Source organism: Astyanax mexicanus, chromosome 8 (genome assembly GCF_023375975.1).
Source record: "Astyanax mexicanus isolate ESR-SI-001 chromosome 8, AstMex3_surface, whole genome shotgun sequence".
NCBI classification, from domain to species: domain Eukaryota; kingdom Metazoa; phylum Chordata; class Actinopteri; order Characiformes; family Acestrorhamphidae; genus Astyanax; species Astyanax mexicanus.
This window is the reverse complement of record NC_064415.1, coordinates 15772801-15796317: the sequence shown is the minus strand read 5'-3', so window position 1 is coordinate 15796317 and position 23517 is coordinate 15772801. Positions and strand designations below refer to the sequence as shown.

The following is a 23517-nucleotide window of genomic DNA, read 5'->3' as shown; positions in this document are numbered from 1 at the left end:
TCATATTTATGAGATGACCCGTAGCTTTATAAAAGTGAAATGGATGAGTCAGCAGCTCATATGTGTAGTATCTTTGGCTGGAGTGGAGAAATAGTAAACAGCTGGTCTGAAGTTCACGCTCAGGTCGAGGAGGAGAAAAAAGGTCAGGCGGTTTGCTTTTGCTATTTTAGAGCTATAGCTGCACAACTGCACCAAGAGATGTGTGGATACAAGAAAGAAGCACGTAGCGCATGCCTAAAAGCAAAAAGACGCTTGAATTCCGATTTGACCATTTACATTCATGTTGCATGTCCAGGTTTGAGATACATATTTGATTTAGGACCACATATGAAAGATCGGGTTTGAAAAAATCGTGTTTGGCACATTCACACCACACAGCCATGAAAAAATTTGAGTCACTTTAGCCTGGTAATGTGAACGTAGCCAAAAAATTATCTGGATACAATCCAGATATGCCAATAAAATTGTATTTGGGCATGCAGTCTTAAAAGTTGATCAACATGACTCAAACCTGATTGGTCCACACAGCTCTAAGGCAACATACAGTGAGTCCAAGAAGTATTTGATCCCTTGCTGATTTTCTTCGTTGGCCCACTAATAAAGACATGATCATTCTATACTTTTAATGGTAGATGTATTCTTACATGGAGAGACAGAATATTAAAAAGAAAATCCAGAAAATAAATCTAAGGAATATATATTAATTGATTTGTATTTCATGGAGTGAAATAAGTATTTGACCCCTTAGTATTCATTAGCAGTTCTGGCTTTTACAGACCAGTTAGACACTCCCAATCAACTTGTTACCTGACCTGAAGCCACCTGTTCTCACTAATCACTTGTGTGAAAAACACCTGTCCACAGAATCAGACAGATCACACAGATTTCAAGTCTCCAACATGGGTAAAACCAAAGAGCTGTCACAGGACCTCAGAGTCAGAATTGTTGACCTTCACAAAGCTGGAATGGGCTACAAAAAGATTAGACCACTCGGCAGGAGTTAGCAAATGACCTGAAGGCAGCTGGGACCACAGTTTGCAAGGAAACAATTGGCAACACTTTGCGCAACAATGGATTCACATCCTGCAGTGCCCGAAAGGTACCCCTGCTGAAGAGAGCACATGTGGAGGCGCGCCTCAAGTATGCCAATGATCATTTGAAAGATGAACCAAGTTATTGGGAGAAGGTTTTGTGGTCAGACGAGACCAAAATTGAACTTTTTGGCCTCAACTCCACCCACCATGTGTGGAGGAAGAAAAATGCTGCCTATGACCCCAAGAACACTGTGCCCACCGTCAAGCATGGAGGTGGAAGCATAATGTTTTGGGGGTGTTTCTCTGCCAAGGGTACAGGGCTACTTCACCGCATCACTGGGAAGATGGATGGAGCCATGTACCGCACAATCCTGAGGGACAACCTCCTCCCCTCTGCCAGGGATCTGAAAATGGGCCGTGGTTGGGTCTTCCAACATGATAACAACCCTAAACATACAGCAAAGGCAACAAAGGATTGGCTCAAGAAAAATCACATTAAGGTCATGGAGTGGCCCAGCCAGTCGCCAGACCTCAATCCGATCGAAAATCTATGGAGGGAGCTGAAGGTCAGAGTTGCCAAGCGACAGCCCACCAACCTTCATGATTTAGAGAGGATCTGCAAAGAAGAGTGGGCCAAAATTCCCCCTGGTGTGTGTGCTAAACTTGTGGTTAACTACAACAAACGTCTCACCGCTGTGCTTGCAAACAAAAGCTTTGCCACTAAGTATTGAGTGTGTTTGGCAAGAGGGATCAAATACTTATTTTCCTCATTGAAATACAAATTAATTAAAATATATTCTTTAAAATTATATTCTGGATTTTTGTCTTGATATTCTGTCTCTCCATGTTAGAATATATCTACCATTAAAAGTGCAGAAGGATAGTGTCTTTATTAGTGGGCAAACAAAGAAAATCAGCAAGGGATCAAATACTTCTTGGACTCACTGTATCTTATATAAGTCATCTCAGTCTGGTAACGTGAATTTAGCCTTAATTAAGAGATTTTTCGGTTACTACACAGAGTTCACTGTCCGCGTTAACCAGTCATCTGCTTTCATTGCATCAGAGCGAAATTAATCTAAAAAATGCTGGAGTATCCCTTTAAAGACTACAGCTTGGGTGAGGAAAAGAACAGTGTGTTGGCCGTGTCCTCAGAAGTTCAAAAAGCAGATGACCTTTGTTTAGCCTCCAGGGGGATGAGTCAGGATAACGTTACGTAATGTCCAGCAGTGGTGGAGTTGCCATGCCAATGAGTGACAAGCCAGAGACACACCGGGTGTGGGCATCACTTTGGGGGTGATCCCATGAGCCGGATGTGTTATTCTCTTAATGAGACAGAACAGATTGCAGTGGTGTGTGTGTGTGTGTGTGCATGTCTGGTAGGTGTGATTGTGTGTGAGAGAAATATCATTTCTCACTTTGGCAGCCTCAGCGGTCAGCTCCCCTCTGTCCATTTCATTTGGAATGTATCTGTGTTGTCCAAACTGTTTTGCATTCACTGTTTTTTTCTTTGTGGAAACTGACCCTAAAGAGGCAAATCGTTTAGAGAATTCAAACGAATGGCCTTCTGAATACAAGCATGTTTTTGTGGGATGTAATGAAAAAGAATTGTCTTTTATTTACAAGATAAATGAATACACACTATGTGGACAAAAGTATTGGACTCCTTTACATGTATTGTTTCTTCGAAATTTCAACTTTGCCGAGATACAGCATTGCTGAGTAACCAGTACACTTGGAGAAAAGTGCAGTGAACCGATTCCGATACATCAGCTCACAGACGCTTTGTGTTGAGCGACATCACCCTTTGGAGTGATGAGGGGAGAGAGCACCTTCTAGCCACCCAGAGAGAGCAAAGCTCTGGCAGCTGATGGCAAGCTGCATAAATGGGATTTGAACCAGCAATCTCCCGATCATAGTGGCAGCACTTTAGTCTGCTGGACACGGAACGCTTTCTACTACTGTAGATTTTGGAGCACCGCTGTGAAGATTGGATTGCCTTCAGTCACAAGAGCATTAGTATTAGGACGAGCATTTAAAAAACTGAAATTCTGGGGGGCATTAGACAATCTGTGTTTGTGCATTTGCACATCTGAGTCAGCAAGTGCACCTTAAAGTAAAGGAATGCATTCTTTAAAAGAGGTAGACATACAGAGAGAGAGAGAGAGAGAGAGAGAGGTGTATGTACTACACACATGTAGTGAAAGCACCCTTTCCCTTTGCTCTGGTTTCTGAGTAACCTCAGCTTATGCTTTTATCACCACCGTGACTATCTTTGAGAAACAGGCTGCAGTAGAGCAGCAGCAATGTCCTGTACCACAGCACCCTCTGTTGGGCAGCTGCAGCCATACACAATGCGCTTTGTCATAAGCTCTTATTCTGTTAATGTGGTGTGAAACACCCTAACAAAGACAGAACAGCAGTAGATAAATCCACATTAACCAGGAGAACAGGGAGACATTTTTTTAATGACAGTGTTTTATTTCATGCCACGACCGACATCATCGCACATGATTGGAGATATAAATAATAAAACAAAATCAACCAGAAAAAAATATCTGGCATGAGAAAATGATGGGATATAAAGTCCTTTTTAGGTCACTGCACAATTCCATGTAGTTTTAGATCTGGGTTCATTCAGATATGCTTCGCTTCAGAGGTACAACATGTTTACATTCATTATCATTACTCATTCAATTACACAACAACTACAAAACAGCTCTGTACCGTCACTTTAATAAGGGCCTGGGGCCTGCCTGACTGCCTGCGATAGCATTACTACCGTGCAATGTGGGGATAATTTAGCTTTAAAAACACTGCAACAGACTGTCAGGAGAGTAATGACTATGCTTTGGTTTTTATAAAGTTATCACATCGAAAAATGCGGCCATTAGAATGTCCTGTTATCCCCTGAGGCAGAAACGCATTGATTTTCGCCACTGAAATCATTTTCCTCCATATGAAATGCTCTCGGTAATTATCTCAAACAGGGCAGAGGGCTAATATCTCACTGAAACAGATAGGCTCTTGATAGATAATGGTAAAATTGCATAGGACGATTGTTCATCTAATATTAGGCATTGTGCGGTACAACGATCTTAATCAATGAAGAGAACACACATATAGATATAGATATATATTACTGTTCCAAAGATTATATAAATATCGGTTAAAACATTTTACACGATTCAGGCCCATTAAAACAGGCTACTTAAGGTACCCAGTGGCAAGCGTATGCGTACGTTAACAAAGCATTCATCCATTCTATTCCATTCCATTCTGCATCTACTAACCGAGAGCTACTTACACTAGCTGCTGCATTAGAGATGGGCAATATGACGATATTTTATTGCATCGTATTGTATTGTGTCGCAAGTTGTTATAATGATATATATTTTAAGATACTTTCAGCGCTTAAAGAACTGGAGGAAGCGACACACATTTTGAATATATATCTTTTTGTACTAACTAAGCAAGAAAAACACATTCAATATTATGCATCTTAAAAATGTCTTTAAATATCGTGATACAATATTTGGTTTTATCATATTGTCCACCTCTACTTTGAATATAAACTCACACTTTGGCTTAATTTCCGCAAGACATTAGATATGATGTCTGTTTCTAGTGTATGATGGTACCATGTGCTCATGACCAAACTATCTGTACCTTCTTTATGTTCAGTACGTTCATTATATTCAGTAGTACCCCTTTAACATTTCAAGCCTAACTTACAGCAATTTCAGAAAAAAAAATGATTACAAATAAAATAAAAATAGAACTGTCTCAGCCCATTTTACAGTACGACATCTTTTACACAAATAAAGGCCTTATCTGAGCCTGACTGCTCTGCTTACTGCATACATTTGCAGAGGAAAAGAATGTTTGTGGGTTAGATAGAGTGCGTGGAACTCATTCACACCCAGGGAAATGAGTTCATTCTTGGATGGAGAGAGGGAGGGAGAGATGGATGAAAGAGAGAGAAAAAGGATAAATTAGACACAGAGAGAGGTAGACACAGACAGATCCAGAGAGAGGAGGAGAATAAGAGAGAGAGAAAGAGAGAGAGAGAACCAGCTGCCTGCACTCCCAGGAGCTCCATCCGTTCTGACTAATCTGCCAATGGAGACCGCTGCTGGCTCTCTCTCCCTCTATCCATTCATCCCTCCATCTCACCATTGCACATCTGTGGGAGAAAGATAGGAACCAACACACAAGCAACACAGACAGTTTCTCTGAAGATGCTTCTTATGACACTATTTTGGTTCTGCGTTTCTTTTTCTTTCTACACACGTTTTTCTGTCTTTCTTTCTCTCTTTTTTCTTCAGCCATCCTTGAATCTCTCCAGTGACCACAAACAGTTGGCCAAAAACCTTCCCAGAGTTCAACAAAACAAGCCAGCCTTTAACAAGCTTTATGAAGCACAGTTTGATACAGAAGTATATTAACAGGAATTGCTGTATTGCACTCTCTCTCTCCCGCACACACCAAACCATGGAAGCGAATGAAATCAATATTTGCACATATAAGCCGCATTTCATAGCCTAGGGTGCAGCCAAAGTAGGGCAGGTTCTCTGTAGGTCTGTCCTATTAAGACTTCTTCTCAGCAGACTATTGGTCACACATACAGAACAGTCTAATGACATTGGGTTGTGTGGTGATGTCACAAGAAAGATCCTTAGTCCTGCAACTGCAGTGCAAGGAAAATTAATTATGTTGCACCTGTTTGTTTTTGATTTCTTGACAAACAATCATGTGATTCTATATAAAAAAAAACACATTTACCTCACGCCATTTCGGTGTTGGTGTTTTTTTTTCTTGTATGTGCACAGAAAACTATGGGAAACTGATGGCTGCAAAAGATGCATCAGTCGCAGCCTTGAAATCGAGCCTTTCTTGGCTGTACATGAAGGTCCCTTCACTTTGGGACGAGCTTTTATTATGTAGCGTCTGAGAAATGCTGCATTTCTTTTATATAACTTTTATATAACCAAGCACCAAACTGAAAGCAGCTAAAATCAGTCTGAAACATATTCAATATCGTAAACAATCATATTACACATTAGCAACTCAGATATATGAGATATATGTTAGCACTGCAGGAAGAATCCTTAGAAACTTTGCGACTTTGTACCATTTCTTCATCTTTGTTTTTTTGATGGAAATGACAGGGCGTACTTTGTAGCATTTTTGTCATTATAGTGCGTCTATATGGTGTCAGGTACTTAAATATGTACATGATTCTCAGCAGTAATGCAGCAGGTCCTGATCCTGCTGTAAAAAACTGACCTGAGGTTTGGGTGCTTCATATTCAGGCCCATGGCTGATCTTAATCAGATGTACAGTTCAGCCAGAGGGCATGGCTTGTTGGAGCAGTGCACTGAAGAGACTCCATCATTTTAAGGCCCAAAACAGACTCAAAGCATGCACAAAATTGCAAATGGCAATGCCAGGCCAACACTCGACAAATGCACGGCCCTGCTGCACAAAGGCCGTGATCAGACTGCAGGCAAATCATATCTGTTTCTCAAATTAGGTCTGTTGAGACGACTAGGTCTGTTGAGTGACCAGGTTGGATATGTGTGTGGATATAACAAAAGAGATCTGCATGGGCTGCTATACAGTCAAGTAATTGGCATCAGTAACCAACCTTTGGTGCTTTTTTTGGACCTTCACCCTTCTGTCCCTCTGGATTTGATGAGACTGCTGTTTAAGTTGTGAGTGCTGAAAAATTTTGATTTCACCATTCACACCGAGACGCATCTTGTCACATTTTAAACCACCAGATTTCATGTGGTTTTTGGCTCTGTAGACTATCAAATATCAAAACTCAACGTCCATTCCGACATTACTGTGGTGGGTACAACACTCAGCACTTAGGAGAGCGACAAGGACAAATCATAGACAGGGGTAATGGACAGGGTTACAATCATGATAGTTGACTGGAAAAAGCATGCCAGTGATACAAGACAACTTGGCTTTCGCTTTAGCACCCCTTGCAGCAATTCTTAGAATGCAGTTTGTGCTTGTGTTGCATTATGAAATGCTTTATGAATGAACACAAGTGCAATTCCCAGCCTAGCCTTCATTAACTAGACATTAAGTCACATAGCTTTCTAAACCAAAAGCAGCCCCTTGACCAAAATGTTTTGGGTCAACTGACAAATTGTTTGAAATAGTGGGAGGCACACAGGCAATACCATAAACACTGGAAATGCCATCATCATGTAGCAGTAAAAAACAACTTGAGCAACAAAAAAAGTACCTGAGAAAGAGAATAAGACGAATAAGAGAGAGATTAAGTATAGAAATCAAATGAATTATATCCAGTGCTAAACTTTCAGAACCTTTCAAAAACAAACAGCAAAAATTACATTCATTTACATCAAATGTACCAGCTTTTAGATCATTTCATATCTTTTCACTCATGCTCTTGCTTTCCAGGAATAATCAAATAGAATAATCAAAGAGTACAAAACAAACAAACAAAAACACACATCTCAGTAGTAAGTAGCACGTTTCAGAACCTCTCAACTGCAGTACTGTTTTACAGAATAAGTCAGCTTGTGCGAGATGTTATGACTCATAGCAGTTTGTTTGCAGGAGTAAATAAGGTTTCACTGAGCAATAGACTCTTTTCACTGAGCAAGTGAGCGCCAAGGCCACCCATCAAACAGCATACAAGACTTAAATATTGTTCCAGTCCTCTGACAGCTGCTCTTGTCTCTTCCTCCGTTTGGTTATTTTCTTTTCATTTTTTTTTGGTAGCAGAGCCCCGTAGCTGACAGAGGACGTGATTTGGGTCAGATGGTCTCTGTAGCAGCAGCTTAATCATATTTTGCAGAGCTGGCTTACAGATTGTATCGCTGGCAGAAAAAAAAAAAAAAACATCACTGATTATGCCCAGCCTGCTTTTTGGGGTTCTATTCATTTAGATACAGTACAGTTCAATGCACAGTGGATGAGTGTGCGTGTGCTCTCAGCTTTAACCATTAGCTTTATCACTGGCTATGTGGCTGGCTCTCAGCACAAGCCGCCACAGCGTCGTCTTAGTAAAACTTATCGTCAATGCGGAAGTGTGGTCTCGTGACATCATCAGGGTTGAGGAAGACCGAAATGGACTTGCCAGGGTTTTCTGTGACTAGCTGCTGAAGCCTCTGTGCTAGCCGGTCATCTTGGGGTGAGCCTGCGGCTGAGGACCCGCGGCTGGGTGATGAAACACCATGCCCGTTACTTGTGCCGGCAGCTTCTCGCTTCAGCTGGCAGGCCTGTCTGGCTTGCTCCAAGGCTGCACGCAAGTGTTCGGCTGGATCAGAGCGCAAGTGCGCTAGCTTCCGAGCTACCAGCAGGGCAGCACCATCAGTAAGGTGCTCTAGCATGTTGTATTGAGGGAGGAAATAGTTTGGGCAGTTTTTACCCAACACACAGTGGGATAGGTCATCTAGGAGCCCCAGGAGCAGGCGAGCAGGCGTCTCTTGATCAGGGCAGCTCAGGTAGGCTGCAGGTAAGCGGTCGCAAGCCCAGAAAAGCAGTGTGCGGAGGTGGTAAAGGCTAAGGCCTGTACGTGGACGCGCAAGCAATCTGGACAGCACAGCCTTGGCAGCCTGGAACGCTGCAGCCATAGGGTAGGGCACACATTTCTTCAGCTGGACCTCACTCCGGGAAAAGGCCAACCTCCACTCTCGGTCAGGTCTAGAGGCAGACCCTGCAGCCGGGGAGCAGCAAGGCAGCAGATAAAACCCACTAATGGCTTCCTCCTCTGTGATCTTTCCATCCCAGAAGTGGTTGGTGGTGAGCCAGCTTTGTGCAACTGCTGGCCAGCCACGAAATGACACAACGGGCAGAAGGTCGTAGAGCACACGGCTGGTACCTGCTTTGAGGATTAGAGTGGTCAAAGGTCCGTTTCTTTCAATGCGATCTGGCACCGGAATACCTCTCTGAGGATTCCGTCTAAGTTCTTCCACTGCTGTCCCAACCACATTCCAGAACCAATCAGTGACCAGCAAGGGTGAGAAGTAGCATCCATCCAAAGACTGGGGAGACTGCAGGGATGGAATCGACCCCAGTATAGAGCCACCTTCTTCCTCCACATCATCGTCTTCCTCGCGCTGTCCGTTAGCCTCGTCCTCGCAGCAGATGCCCCATCGTGCCAGCATGGTGGGGTCACAAAGACGTAGGCTGAGCCAAGAGTGGCATGGCGGCGACTGGCGCATGTCCAAAGTTACAGGCTGGTTGCGGTCATGCAATTTGAGAGCTGGCACGAGCAGGGTGAAGTCCAGGTCAAAGTCCACGCCTCGAGCGTAGTCACCCAGGTCCTCAGGGTTCAGGTCTAAAACACCTTCCCTGGCACCTCCAGACAACAGCAGATATTCGTTTGCCACTGGAAGCCTCTTGTCCACCTTCTGTACCAGGCCTAGAGCAAGAAACATTCATCAGGTCAGAATATTACTGAAATATTATGCATCCAGAATAATATCACCCTGACTTTAACTACAGCATAGCAAACAGTGTTCAATAACATTATCACTAGATATGAATCCAATCGACTCAAAGTCTTTGTTTTAAATGTCAGATTTTCAAAGCCAAAGGCATCATTTCAATGAGCTATATGTTTCCTTTTGGTTTTTTTTTACTTTTCTGTCCTTTAGAAACATTAAAGCAATTTATAGACCTTGGCTAGGATGTAGACACAATACACACAAATGGAATTCAGTGGATATGTTTAGGAGACTGTGGTGTTCCTGTGCATTGTCTGCAGACTCTGAGCTACATCCTGCAGTTAAAATCTTATAACATGATTTCACTCATCCAATTATCTGCAAACTAAGCCAGCGTGTGAACCCCCTGCTAGTGCTGCAGACGTGGGTGTATACCTCTTACCGCATGTGTGAATGAGTGTGAAAGAGACAGCCTGAGAGCGAAAGAGACAGACAGCGAGAGAGAAAGAGACTGTGAAAAAGAGAGAGAGGACATGCTGGGAAAACATAACAGTGGAAAGGATAACCAAAGAGAAAACACAAGCACTTCATGTTCTTGTCCACTGGACCATGATACTCAAGCAGGTTGAAACCATTGTAGATGCTTTTTGATGCTTTTTTCACACACTGGCTTATTGCAGCTGCAAACATTGTCAGAACAATGTTAATTCTGCCATGCAGCTAAAGGTGGGCATACAAAAAAAAATCTACTTTTCCAGGGCTCTGTTTTCCTTATTGTAAAGAATAAGAATGGAATCACAGAATTCAATCATAAAAATGGAACTCAGATATAAAAACAGAAGCATGCAATGAAAAACGATGCTCATTATCAAAAACTGAATTTCCTGAGCTTCATAGTTAGTTATCCCAACATTCTACAGACAAGACAAAGAAAGTCACTTAAAACAAGCGTGTTACATTTAAAACCCATTTTAAGAGCTGGGTAAAATTAAGCTGGTAGAGTCTTTCCCTCCAAAGCACACAATTGTCTAATGCAAGGTGTGAATTTGTGGAGGATTTTATTGCTGCGTGTATGTGTGATATACCACTACTACAAAAACAGAGCAGTCCTAATCAAGCTCTCATTCTCTGTGTTTGTTTTTTAATACAGGGACAGAGTTTTTAGAAAAAGAATCCTGTCTAATATTAAACTACAAATTAATATTACATACATATGTGAGCTATAGTTGCACGAGATGTTTTTAAAAAACATTTATTTTTGTTTATGCACTTGTTTGTAACAGGTGTATTTTACTCATTTTTAAATGGTGTGCACAAAAGCTATGAGTGCTATTGGTCTCTTCCTTTCATTTCTATTTATTTGGCAGCAACAGGGCTCATTAATCAACAGAGAATAAATTATGTAAATGAGCCAGAGTTAGCCCTAAGTGTTAATTTGAAAAAGAAAAAAAAAAACTGAAGAGAAACCTGAGAAGACCTGTGTTGAAACTGCTAAATTAGTTTTCTAGTTATCAATATTGATTATTTTAATACATTCTGTGGCCTTTTCATATTGTTTGTATATAAAAGAAAAACATGAAACTGAGAACATCTAAATGTAATTTTGAGGGTGAAATAAAACTAATGTCATAGGGCCTACTATACTGAAAAAATCAGACACAGAACACTGATCAAAAGATTAAGGACAGTATTTTATTTTTGTAAATAGAAGCGAGGTGATACAATTTTGTGACTGATTCAGATGGGATAAGAAATATCGAAGGATGGCCGTGACATTCTTAGAAGTCAAGAAAATTGTAATGTCATGTAAAATGTCTTATACATACTTAGTCTAAGCAAAGACCTAAACACCATCAAAAACATGTGCAAGGAAAGATCTAAGTGTGAAGTTTACAAATGCACGCACGCACACATGCACGCCTGCCAGAAAGAGTGTGATACTGTGCTGAGGGATGTGCGCATGAGAGCAGAGGGCAGAGCAGCGAGAAGGCCTAGATTTTGGTTTGGTTTTGTTTTATCTGTGAGGAATAAATTGGGTCAAATGGGGAGCAGAGGAAAGAAAAAAAAAATTCAGTGTGATAGCTTCTCTCTCTCTCACACACACAAACACACACACCACAGTCAGTCTTTTAGACTATTCTCAGCCCTCCACAACTCCAAGGAGGAGAGGGGGAAAGCACCGCAAAAAAAAATACTTTATTTTAATTCAGCTCCTGTCAGCACTCAGTTTTCTGGGAAGATGGTGAGAGTTGTGCGTCATTACACACACACACACCATCACAGATCTCCCCTGCCTACACTGCACTACTGCGACAAGTGCAAATTAACTTACAGAAATTCAACACTGCTCTCTCTCAAAAAAAAAAAAAAAAAAAAAACCCTGAACAGTACACAAAGCAAGCCTGGGGGCGACTTTTTTCCAAGTGGATAGATAACACCTTCTAATTTCACTGAGGTAATAATTAAAATGCTGAGAGCTGATAAGAAGGTGATAATATGCAGACTAGAAGAGGGGAGCAGCTTGGATATGGGGGAAAACTGTCAAAATAGCTTTCAGATCAGATCAGAAGTTTAGTTTGATCCTAACGGTGCATTTACACTGCTCCGTCGCGACAACGCACAGCGACGTATCCCATTTATTTTCAATGGGAAGCGCCGCCTCAGTCGGACGCAGTCGCGCAGTGCATCATGGCTCCAATGCGTCGAAAGCGGGGGATGCGATGCGATGAAAAGTTGAGCCGAGCTGAACTTTATGCAAATGAATCCGTCCAACGCAATGCGTCTATCCAATCAGAGAGCAGGTGTTCGCCTGATACGTGTCTGCAGCGCAGTGTCTGAAAACATTTAGTTCCGCTTTCAAGCGTCCAGAGAAGCCTGGAAGAGAAGTTTCAGGCTTTCCTGCCTCATATATTAAAACCCTGCTGATTTACAGGGACTCTGATCACAGTAATACAGCGAGGAGAAAGGCTGCAGAGATTGTTGGGGTCTCTAGCAGGTTTTTAAAATATTAATATATAATTTAATTGGAAAAGTTTGCTTTTGTTAGCCTATATTCTGCTCACAAGACAGTGTAATAAAGCTCAATGGAACATTCATATTTATTAATACACATTTATATATTTTTTAATTTATAGAAAATAATAATAGCTTGTATAAAAGCATTTAAATTTATTAGAACGATTTAATTGGACGACGCAGGGAACGCCTTTGTCACGCCCACATGCGACCAGTTGGAGGAGGGCAGTACGACCATGTGCGTTGACGTGACGGAGCAGTGTAAATGCACCGTAAGATTTCCCCGTTGCATCCTCTAGGCCAACACTGGTCCTTGGTGCACACGGCCTTGCACTTTTTAGTGCTCCCCCTGTTGCAACACAACTAACTCAAGTAAAGAGCTTATTTACAAGCCTTTTCAAAGTGTGATGGGGTGTGTTAAAGCAGGAAATACATTAAAATGTGCAGGGCAGGGTGCCTCTCAGACCACAGCAGCCACAGTGAAAGGAATTTCTAAAACAAATTCTAGAGTCTGCAGTGTGGAGCTATTCTTCAGAGGAAAATGAAATAACCAAATTCAATATCTGTAGTTCTTGTGCTATGACAATTCCTAGCTTTGTGCTATCAGTTCACAGCAGTCTGACATACTGCACTGTGCTAACCATCTGTTTAATATGCATGTTTGTCCCCTTATTTCAGTAAACAAAACAGAAATGAGTTTTATATTTAACTGTAAAGTGCAGTGACATTACCAGTAAGCAGCCAGTTTAGCAGGTGCTTCACTCCAGCTTCAATAGCGCAATGTAGATACACTATGTATATTTTAACAGCAAAGCATAACTGCTGCATTGTTTAAGATTGAATATAAAGTTCAAGAATTCAGCTTAAGCATAGTTTCTTTTAGAGCCTTGTTGTAAATGTGACACTGCAACAGTTAAAGTTTAGTTTTAGTTTTTAGCAGTCAGTATGTTAGAAATTAATTCAACCACTTTTCTGTTAGGGTGATGCAGCAAACACAGGGAAACAAATACAGGTGCTTCACCAGGATAAAGTAGATCTTCATTAACCTAATCTAGTGTTTGCAGGATGGATTTCCAGAACTAGGGTGGGGCACCTTGACTTTAGAAGGATGGCTACAGAATGGCCGTGGTCCTCTGGTAATGTAGGCTGGATTCCTGCACGGTTTTGTAATTTTCCTGCTTAAACCCACTCTATATGACATTCATCAGTTAATTGCCAGGCTTAGTTTGTGTGTTAGAGCAGAAAATGTCAGGCCCTCAGTTCCCTACTCTGACCTACAGAGAGATATTCTTCAGTGAAGATGATTGGCAGTTAGGTGTTATTCAAATCCATTTCTTCAAACCATTACCCCTGACTGGCATGCACTACTGACATGTGCTGATGGATTTGGAGGTCATATAATTAGACTGCTGACTGACATAGTAGCTGGCCAGTTTGGGACATGCCTATTAAATCTGCAGGTAACAACATGGAAATAGCCGGGCCAGAATGAGCCAGCCAGTCTCTCAGCAGTTGGCCGTCTTGAGTACAAGATTGCTTCGCCACAGGCATTTCACATGTCGGTATAAAACACGCACTGATCATCTCATTAAATGCTAGGTAATTACTTCGATGGCTTCTTCCGTGTTGCAATAGGAATCTATTCATAAATGCAGCTGTTATGTAAAATACTAATCACCACAAGGCACCGTACCAGTAATACCTTTTAACAATGTATTAATTCAGCACCATGCTGAGAATTAGACTGCATCCTAAACCCTTATTTGGACGAATAACACAGCTACAGCAGTCTGAACTCGGCAGCCCTATAATCCACTCAGCCCGCTCTATAGGATTTATATTTCTTTTATCGTTAGGAAATCAACATAATATATGCTATAATTGCCACAGCACATATTTACCAGTGTAAGATGCAGGTCAACACAGATATAAACATGATTAGCTCACAAGTGGGTGAAATTTAAATGAGGTTTTATCTCAGGTATAAAAATACCACAGAAACTAGAGATAAAAGGATCCACTGGTTTTGTATAGTTATCAAGGCATTTTTAGCAAAAATATATAATCAGCGATTAATTGATAATGTAGCAAAACCTGAGAGCTTCTCAGATCATACAGTCATGGCTGAAACTGTTGGCACCCCTAAATTTTTTTTATTGGCAATTTTTTTATTGTCAATTATTGGCACCTTTTTGCCACACAAAAATTGTGGGTAAATAACTGTTTCATGCATGTCATGCTCATGTGTGACAAGCAACAGGTGTGGACAATACAAACCACACCTGAAACCAGAGAAAATGGAGCAATCTGTGCATGCCACACTGCGTATGCCACACTAAAGCATGGAAAAAGAGAAAGCAGGAGAGAAATTGTGGAAAAATAACTCAAGGTTACAAGTCCACCTCCAGAGATCTTAATGTTGTTTTGTCCAGAGAGCATACAAGACTATGAATCAAGAAGTTTATAACACATGGCACTGTAGCTAATCTCCCTGGACGTGAAGAGAAGAGAAAAGGTTTTTGAAAGGTTGCAGAGGATAGTCCTGATGGTGGATAAGTGGCCTCCAATGAAGTTCCTAATAAATTCCAGCTGTCCTGCAGGCTCAGGGTGCATCAGTTTGCATCAGTGAAGTGGGGTTTGCCAAAACGTACATGAGTAAGCCAAAAAGTCAGATCAGAATTGCTAGCACAACCAACAGCAAACAAATGAATGAAGAATTTTAAAAGAATTAATATTCAGTATTATGAACAACCCATCATGCCAAACTGACACTTACTAGCTTACATCTAAAGCCATGCTCTCAAATCTAACTTGGATACTCATTTATTCTACTCAAAACCCAGTATCGATTCTTCCAATCTGATACAGGACCAATCAGTGTGAAAACTGAACGAACACAGTCACCCAGTCAACAAAAAAAGAAAACAGCAATTTTTCAGGAAAGGAGAAACTGTGTATTGACATTTGCTTTATTTACCAAAACACCTATGACCTTTATCATACAGGAGACCAAGTTCGCTTTTAGTAAATACACACTCTAGCTTTCCTCCACAGCAATGAGACCACTATAATGCTGCAATAATGCTGCAATATAATGAGCATTTCTGGAGGAAAAGGGTCGCGGGTTAGGCTCGAGTTCACAGACAAGAATACTGAAGGCATGCTAATGCATGTCGTGCACAGAACTGTAAGATAGGAAGAATAAATGCAAGTGATGCAGTGATAGTGAACACTGCTCCTGGTGCAGCGTTTTGATCCGAGTGATTTTTTATAGCTTCCTTTCATTATCTGTTTTTAGAACTGGAGCAGAATTAATTCAGAACCTGCAACCTAAACTGCGCATTTGAGCTGATGGGAAAACATCAAAGCATTCTTTGAGGGTATATCTGTATTCAAAAAGAATTTAAAAATATATAAAGAAACTGAAAAGTAAAGAAACGCTTCAAGTTGTAGCTGACCTAAACAGCTTCGATTTGAAAAGCGTTTATACCCTGAGCAATGATTCTGGATATGACTTTTTTTTATCAGACTATACATGCTTAACTGTAACACATGTAATTAGTCACATTACCACAAAAAAGCTCATTATTTACTCTGACCTCGATTATACCTAGTTTATATGTGTCTGGATTGTATTTTCATACAATTATAATCATGTGTCTTGGGTTAGTCAGACTAAATTACAATTGCTCTGTGGGACATAATATGCAAATTTGCATTTTGGTTGTACTGGGAGGAGTTTTGGTTGCCATTCATTTTGGGAAGATGGATTTACTGCGATAACATTGCTCAAATGTGTCTCAGACTACCTCCTTAATTGGTTGTGTAGCCTAATCCAATCTGTATTCATTACAATGTTTAAATTGCATCTTCATGTGACTTGGCCTTACCCACATATAACCAGGATACTCAGAACACATGAAATTACCAGGTATAAAATGGGTCTGTGTCTCACCAAAAAAGTAAGACATGGTGTGTGCATCCTTTATCAGTATGTGGTAATCAAAAGTGTACATGACATGTATATTAACTATAAAGAAAAAGAGTAAAAAAGAGAAAGACAGAGATAAGCAGAGTGATCCAAACAGATTAAGAATCAGTTCACACCCTGAGGAACTGGGGTAGACAGAAAAAAAACACTGAAAAGTACTAGAGAAAATATAAATCTCTCTAGCTGGCAGAGAATATAGGACAGAAAATACTAGATACTAGACAGATGAAACATTGGGAGGTATATCAAAGGCACTGACAAAAAAACAGGACAAAAAAGAACCTAAAGGCTAAAAGTGTAAGAAGGGAAGAGAGAAAAAAGGGTGACTGTGGAAAACAGTACAGAAGGAGACGAGGAGAGGCACATTACAGAGAGAGAGACAGACTGAGACATGGAAGCTGTCTGTTAACTAATCCAGTTTTTGACAAGATTATGTGAAGCGGCTGTTATGATATTTTCAGGAGAAGAATGAAAAGCTCAGGCAAATCTCTCTCTCCCTCTCAGAGCTATTGTCACACAGACTAGCAGAAGGAGACAGAATGACAGTTACTTTGTGCGTGTGTGGTGTGTGGGCTGGTGTCTAGGTGGAGAAGGAGACGTAGCTACGAGTGATGAGGAAGGAATACTGAGAGAAAAAGGACAGAAAAAGAAAAGAGGAAATTGAGGGGTTTAAACCAGAATGGATCTGGCTAGCAGTGCTGTTGAACAGGACAGAGGCAGGGCACGGAAACAGTGCCACCTATTGGTCAGACATGTACACTTGCAGTGAACAGTGGAGGCTTCAGTTGTGGAAGGTTAAAAAATCTCAGGAATGCTTGATAATTACAGGTTACTGTTCTCTTAAAATTAAAAAGGATCTGCTAAATGTTTAGGTAAGATAAAATAATTGTTGAGCAACTATATATTCTTCAACAGGCAACTTTTTGTACAAATTTAATTACACGTCTGCTTTAATTTGTCTCAAATGAACCTGGTATTATGTAATTATCAAGTAGTTGCAAAACAGTAAAAAACAATTAATAATTTACAGGTTAGGTAAAAAGACTGGTATGTTAGAATACAATATTATATTGTTTTTAAGGCATAAAGCATAATAAGGATATATAGAAATTAGGTGGACAAGCAAGCCACTATTCTAATCCAAACATATATTGATTATTGGCTTCTCAATAGAGCACTGAAAACCTATGATTCTGAAAACTTTAAGCTACTACATCTTACTTACAGAGCTCGGAAATTAAATGTTTGTACACCAATGTGTCCCAAAATATCTTTCCTGGATATGAAAAAAAGGATGGAACTTATAAAGTCCAACGGTTGTAGCCAGTGTAGTGTGCAATAACACAGTAGCAAGGCATCTGAGACTCTAACTATGGGAACTTTACAGGAGAAAGATAAAGCTCCCTAACTTACAATGAAAGTCAACGTAGAAAGAGTTTATTTTAGGTAGTATGGGAGAACTTTTTAACTTTTGTATAAAATATACAAGTCATACCGAGCATGTTGAAAATGAAGTCTTTGGCAGTGTGCACCTCAAGTGCAGTTTGGTCCCCGAACTCTCCCTGCTCCAGCAGAACAAGCTCCTGCACCTGCGCTGCCAGCTGCTCCAGCGTGGTGCCCGAGCGGAAGTCCACCTCCGCAACACGCTTCACCGGGGCAGCTGGCCGAGGAGCCACAGCGCTCATCAGTGTCTCCATCAGCACAACCTGAGAGAAAAGCATTTAATAATAATTAGATATGCCAACAAATACATAATTTGCTAGAAATCAGCATAACAATAGACGACTTATTTTGAATATATATATTCTTTACTGTTGGTATTATTAATTACAGGTAAAACAATGAATCAAGATAGTGGTACCACAATAAAAACTGTGATGATATGCTTTCTGTAAATTTATCATGGACAACAGACACATGATGGCAACTGAGGCCCATTTATGACATACATTACACTTGTCCCACCATACTATTTATTTATAGTTACGTTTTACTTAAAAAAAACTTAAGTTAAAGTTAAGTTAAATTAACTTAAGTCCATTTTCTGCATTTCAAAATCAAATTTTATATTTTATATAATTATTTAAAGCCAAAATTTGAGTGTCAGTGTAATTTTCGACGTGCCTCTGCCTAAACGAATGAGGAAATATATGAAATATAAAAATGCAATATATTAAGGGAAAACTAATACTTAAAAAGCAATATTTTATTATATGTAAATGTGTATTTAAGTTGCCAATAAATCTCTATAATTAATGTATTACTATTTCTTAGCTACTTGGTTAGCCTATATCTAATAAAATTTGCCTTTAGTGCTTTGTGATTAACATCAAGTCTAATTACAAAAATGATAACAGAACATAAATGATGGTATTCTATTAGTACACTTAGTACGTTTTAGGGGAAATGCTTTTATACTTTTACTCAAGCGGAGGTCTAAAGGAAGTATTATTTTCAAGGCCCATATTACACACCCCGTACTTGGCTGTTTTCGTTAAATTAGAAATTAGAAACAGTGTGAAGCAAAAATAAATTATGCCACTCATTTTTTTACATTTTATTTACAAAACAAAAATCACCCTGAAAAATTGTGATATCTTAAGGGCCATATCACACACCCCCTATTGTAAAATTAGAAAAGGTCATACAGCTCTAGAAAAAAACAAGAGACCACTTAAAAATGATATGTTTTTTTTATTTTACCAAATTAATATAATAAAGTGGAAGATGGATGACAAGCCATCAAACAAAGCTTGAAATGTTTTGTTTGATTTTTTGCACCAGCAATGGCATAAAGTCATCCAAAAGCAGTGTGTAAGACTGGTGGAGGAGAACATGCCACGATGCATGTTAAATATGTTATGGATATAAACTTGTTTTCTTTGCATTATTTAAGATCTGAAACCTATGCATCTTTTTTTTCTCATTTTCTGCAAATAAATGCTCTAAATGACTTTATTTGGAATTAGGAAGAAACGTTGTCCGTAGTTTATAGAATAAAACAACCTATAAATAGCAAAATCAGATAAACTGATTCAGAAACTGAAGTGGTATTTTATTTTTTTATTTTTTTCCAGAGCACTACAGCACAAAAATAATGCTAATATTGTTTTTCACAGATGTTAAACACTGAATAGGATTAAGATAATAGAATGTTATGGACATGTTGTGACTTGTATTGATTTTTATTAAAATTAGAAAACTAAATAATTATTATTTTAAGTTATTAAGACCCGTTGAGCTGGTTTACTGTGTACGTTACATTGAAACAGGTAACTTGGCTAGTTAGCAAGCTAAGCTAAGATAGCTAATACCCATAGTTAGGGTCTCTGATAAGCTAATACTCTACTTTAGCATGTGTCTCTCAATGTAAGTTAGCTAGTTAGCCAGCAAGCTATCTCTTAACGTCAGAATTGGACACGTTAAGAATTAGAGAGGCTGTGCTGAAGTTTAGTAGCCGGTTAGTTGGCTAGGTTAGTTAGTTGTGTGGCTGTTTATCTGGCAGGGCTTCCTGAGCCCCGCACACTCAGTCCGGTCAGAACTGGGTCAGTGGGCAGATTACAGAGCAGGCTAGTTAATTAGCCGGCTAATGTCCAGCTAACTAGCCGGGTAATGTTGGCAGCTTCTATCGGCGTTTATCGGCGCTGAACCCGGTCCATATCGAGCAGGTCTGCGCTGCTGAGGTCTGTTCTGTGTTAGTCGGCCAGGAAGGGAACGGACAGACAGGTTAACACACAGGTTAAAGTACCGTTAGCTGCTTCTGTTTCTGTAGCGGGAGAGTCACATTCCTCAGCTCTGCTCGAGCAGCTCGGATTAGCCGCCTCGCTAGCAGGTGTGGGGCAAGAGCATGGAGCCAGCGAACACACACACAGACTGATCCAAACAGTGGATTATTATTAAACTGCCCGTTTCTGCGCCCTGTCCACCAACTCGCTCCGTCTGCCCGAAGCCTTGTGTGTTACGCCCCGCCGCTGGTGGTGTTGTTATGGTGGTGGTGGTGGAGGAATGTGGTGTGGAGTCCAGCAGCTTCGGCTCCCGTCATTCCCAACTCCAGTCCCGGCGCACGCTTCCCCCCGGCAACACCGACCGCGGAAATCACGGGCCACCTCCGAGAATCCTGGGATTAGTAGTATTTTAACGAGATCAGCGCAGCCCGCCCTGCTCCGCTCCTGTCCATGCTCTTACCCCGCGCAGGATTTAGGCATAGCATTTTAAAACATAAAAAAATATTATTTTAACCCGTGCCTGGAGTTTGCTTCTTTTTGTTTTTTGCTCTGGAGATATAGAGCTATTGCTGCTAACAACTAATAAAAGTCTGGGTGAACTGAAAGTGTACTGTGTAAAATAAACAAATAACAATAATTATAAAAATAAAAAACACCTGTATTTATAAAGAAACAGTATTATTTCTATATTTTCTTTCTCGTCAGATTTTAGTTTTTAATTTTTGCCATTTTGGTATTTTTATAATAAATAAAAAATAAAAAATAATAAAAAAATTATATATAATGAAAAACATGTATCTCCAAAACAGCAACTTTACAGATGAAAGAAAAACATTCTTATCTTATAATGGGAGTCAATGTAAACAGTTCATTTTAAGTAATTTTGCAGAATTTCTATTGATCCATTCATCAGGAAATGTTGACAGAGTATAAATGACAGTTTGAGAATTAATTATGTCAATTATGCAGTAAACTAAAAAAAAAGTACAAACAATTGTTTTTTCATAAGACAGTGACAATATGCAAAAACAGGTGCTATTTAAAAAAAAATAGCCCCTGTCTGTTTTTGCAAAAAAAAAAACTCTTAAACTCCTATAATCTACCATCTACCACAGCTCTTAAAAATATCCAGGAGGAGATATAGACTAAGGTAATTTTTAAATTTATTTTGTTAATCTAAATGTATTTTTACAGAACAAGGTTACCACAAACAATTAAAACTCTAGGTCAGCCATGTTTTCATCAAATGCCAATTTTCTCTAAAATTGTCCTCCCTGTCGTGCACTTTGTCATGAAAATGCTTCAAAGTATGTAAAAGTATGACTTCTATGTAGTCTGAATCTTGTATATATATAATGAATAGTCAAATAAATAAAATATCTATGGATTTTTGCAGTTGCAGTGCAACTAGTTGACAGCATTGATATCTGTATTGTAGAGAACTATTACTTACTAATACTACAAGCTTTCTATGCATGTGTGAATCCATATTCCATCGTAAGAGATTAAGTGAGCAAGAGTATACCATTGCAGGCTTTCCGGATACAAAATGTCACCACTGGCATCTCTCAAGCGAGCCCCATGACAGCTTTTAAACAGTCCCTCTCCTCTCCCTTACTCTTCATTAGGTGAAATGTGATCAAAAGATGTTCAAAACTACTGCCAGGTTCACCCACCCTCATCCCATCTCCACCCCCTCAACTGAGGTGTCACCTTGAAGCACCTCCCTTTTGAAGAGGCATCTGAGAGGCTGGCAGTGCAGATAATTGGGGCTGCAGTGGGAAGGCCAGGAAAAAAATGAGAAATGCTCCAGCTTGGTACTTACCTCTCAGCAGTCGTGTCACAAAGTAACAGAGCAGAATTAAAATCACTTTTTATTCAGCATTGAATATACATCATATACACATGGAATTTTCTCCTTGCAAAGGGTATTCACTTTCTGTTCAAAAGTGTTTCTTATAAAAATCAAGGTTACTAATAGAGAGTTTGCCCCCTTACGTTACTGCAGTGACAGCCTTTACTCTTCTGGTAAGATTTTATAACAGATATTGGAATGCTATTGTGGGAATATTATTGCTCTCAGACACAAAAGCAATTGTGTCTTCAAGTTTTGACATTGGACAGTTAGCTGTAATAATAAAGGTACACTGATCTACAGCCTTGTCCTCTAGATCTCTCTACCGCTGTGTTTCTTGATCCTGGAGGCACCCTCCTTCTGCTTTAATTAGTGCAAAATACCATGTCATGGGTTGTTATGAATTAGCAAAGCTAATCTGGGACAATGCTAGTAGTAAAAACCTGGGAAAAAGAGGGAAATATTTTGGCTTGAGTAACCAAAAAAAAAAGGTAAATAAGCACATCATGCATGTATCTTAGTCATTTTAATCAAATCAATAGTATCGACCTAGCCCAACTTGATTGTGCTATCTCTACCAATAAGCAGACGTACACTAGAGGGTACTGTTTCCGTCAGTAGTAGTTTTAGATCTCTATTATTCTATAATTATGTATTTATAATTTATACAACATACACATTATTATTTTGTATGTGAGGGTTGTGTTCTAATTTTATCACAGTGTCATCTCCAAAATGAATTACAATGTTTTTATGACAATGTCAAAAGGTCAAATAACCAAATTGGTATAGGTGTCTGGATACTTTTGAACAATTGTCTTATAAGAAAGATTCCCTGAGGTATTAAAAAACAATCAGGGATGGCTTTCCCAGACAGGGATTAGGCCTAGTCCTGAACTATTCCTTCCTGTGAATAGAGATTGCTAATTGACTCTGACATGTAGTCTAAGTGTAGGTTTAATCCCCGTCTGGGAAACCAATCATTTCAATGGTTCTTTTTCCCCCCTTTTAACCTTTTTGAATAGCTGCAGTAATGTGTCTAGCATGTTACAGCCTCCATTGGAGCAGACATTGAGCTCAATGGAAGGTCAATAGTGGGATTGATGATCCAGAGCAGCTTAAATGACAGTTTCAAATGCCATTTACTTTAAGGGGGGTTTACAGCAAACCATAAAAGTCCTCTAGGCATAATGGTCACCTTCGGAAGGCATAGAGAGGTTGTAAGTGAGATGCATTGTTGAAACGTACTGCTCAGGGATCCCACTGACTCACTATTGTGGACTAGGTGTTAGGATTCATGCATCGCAGAAAGAGAACGAGCATTTTCACTGCATTTTAACACTTTATACTCTGTCTGTGTATACATGTAGGGGCTTTGGGTAATCGCATCAGTGTGTGGGCAAAACATTTTCATTTCATTTCAAAGGGGGATGAGTATATCCTCCCACAAACTCAGATA

The 23517-nt window shown here is 39.9% G+C and overlaps 1 protein-coding gene across 1 annotated transcript; it reads right to left on the bottom strand.

Moving 5' to 3' along the window:
• Window positions 1–3482: 3482 nt before the first annotated feature.
• tmem102 (transmembrane protein 102) lies at window positions 3483–20724 on the bottom strand. The gene is made up of 3 exons (XM_022678551.2): window positions 20227–20724; window positions 17974–18184; window positions 3483–9447 (listed from the first exon to the last, which is right to left on the bottom strand). Exons 2-3 carry the CDS (start codon window positions 18173–18175, stop codon window positions 8084–8086), a joined length of 1566 nt encoding a protein of 521 aa, XP_022534272.1. The 5' UTR covers window positions 18176–18184; window positions 20227–20724; the 3' UTR covers window positions 3483–8083.
• Between the last annotated feature and the right edge of the window lie 2793 nt (window positions 20725–23517).

What these genes read in the sequence shown, in the direction of transcription:
- tmem102 (XM_022678551.2), bottom strand. Translation starts at nt 18,175, where the DNA reads ATGGAGACACTGATGAGCGCTGTGGCTCCTCGGCCAGCTGCCCCGGTG. An exon ending in CTTCATTTTCAACATGCTCG is followed by an intron (nt 9,448 to 17,973) that starts GTATGACTTGTA and finishes TTCTTGCTCTAG; the next exon opens with GCCTGGTACAGAAGGTGGAC.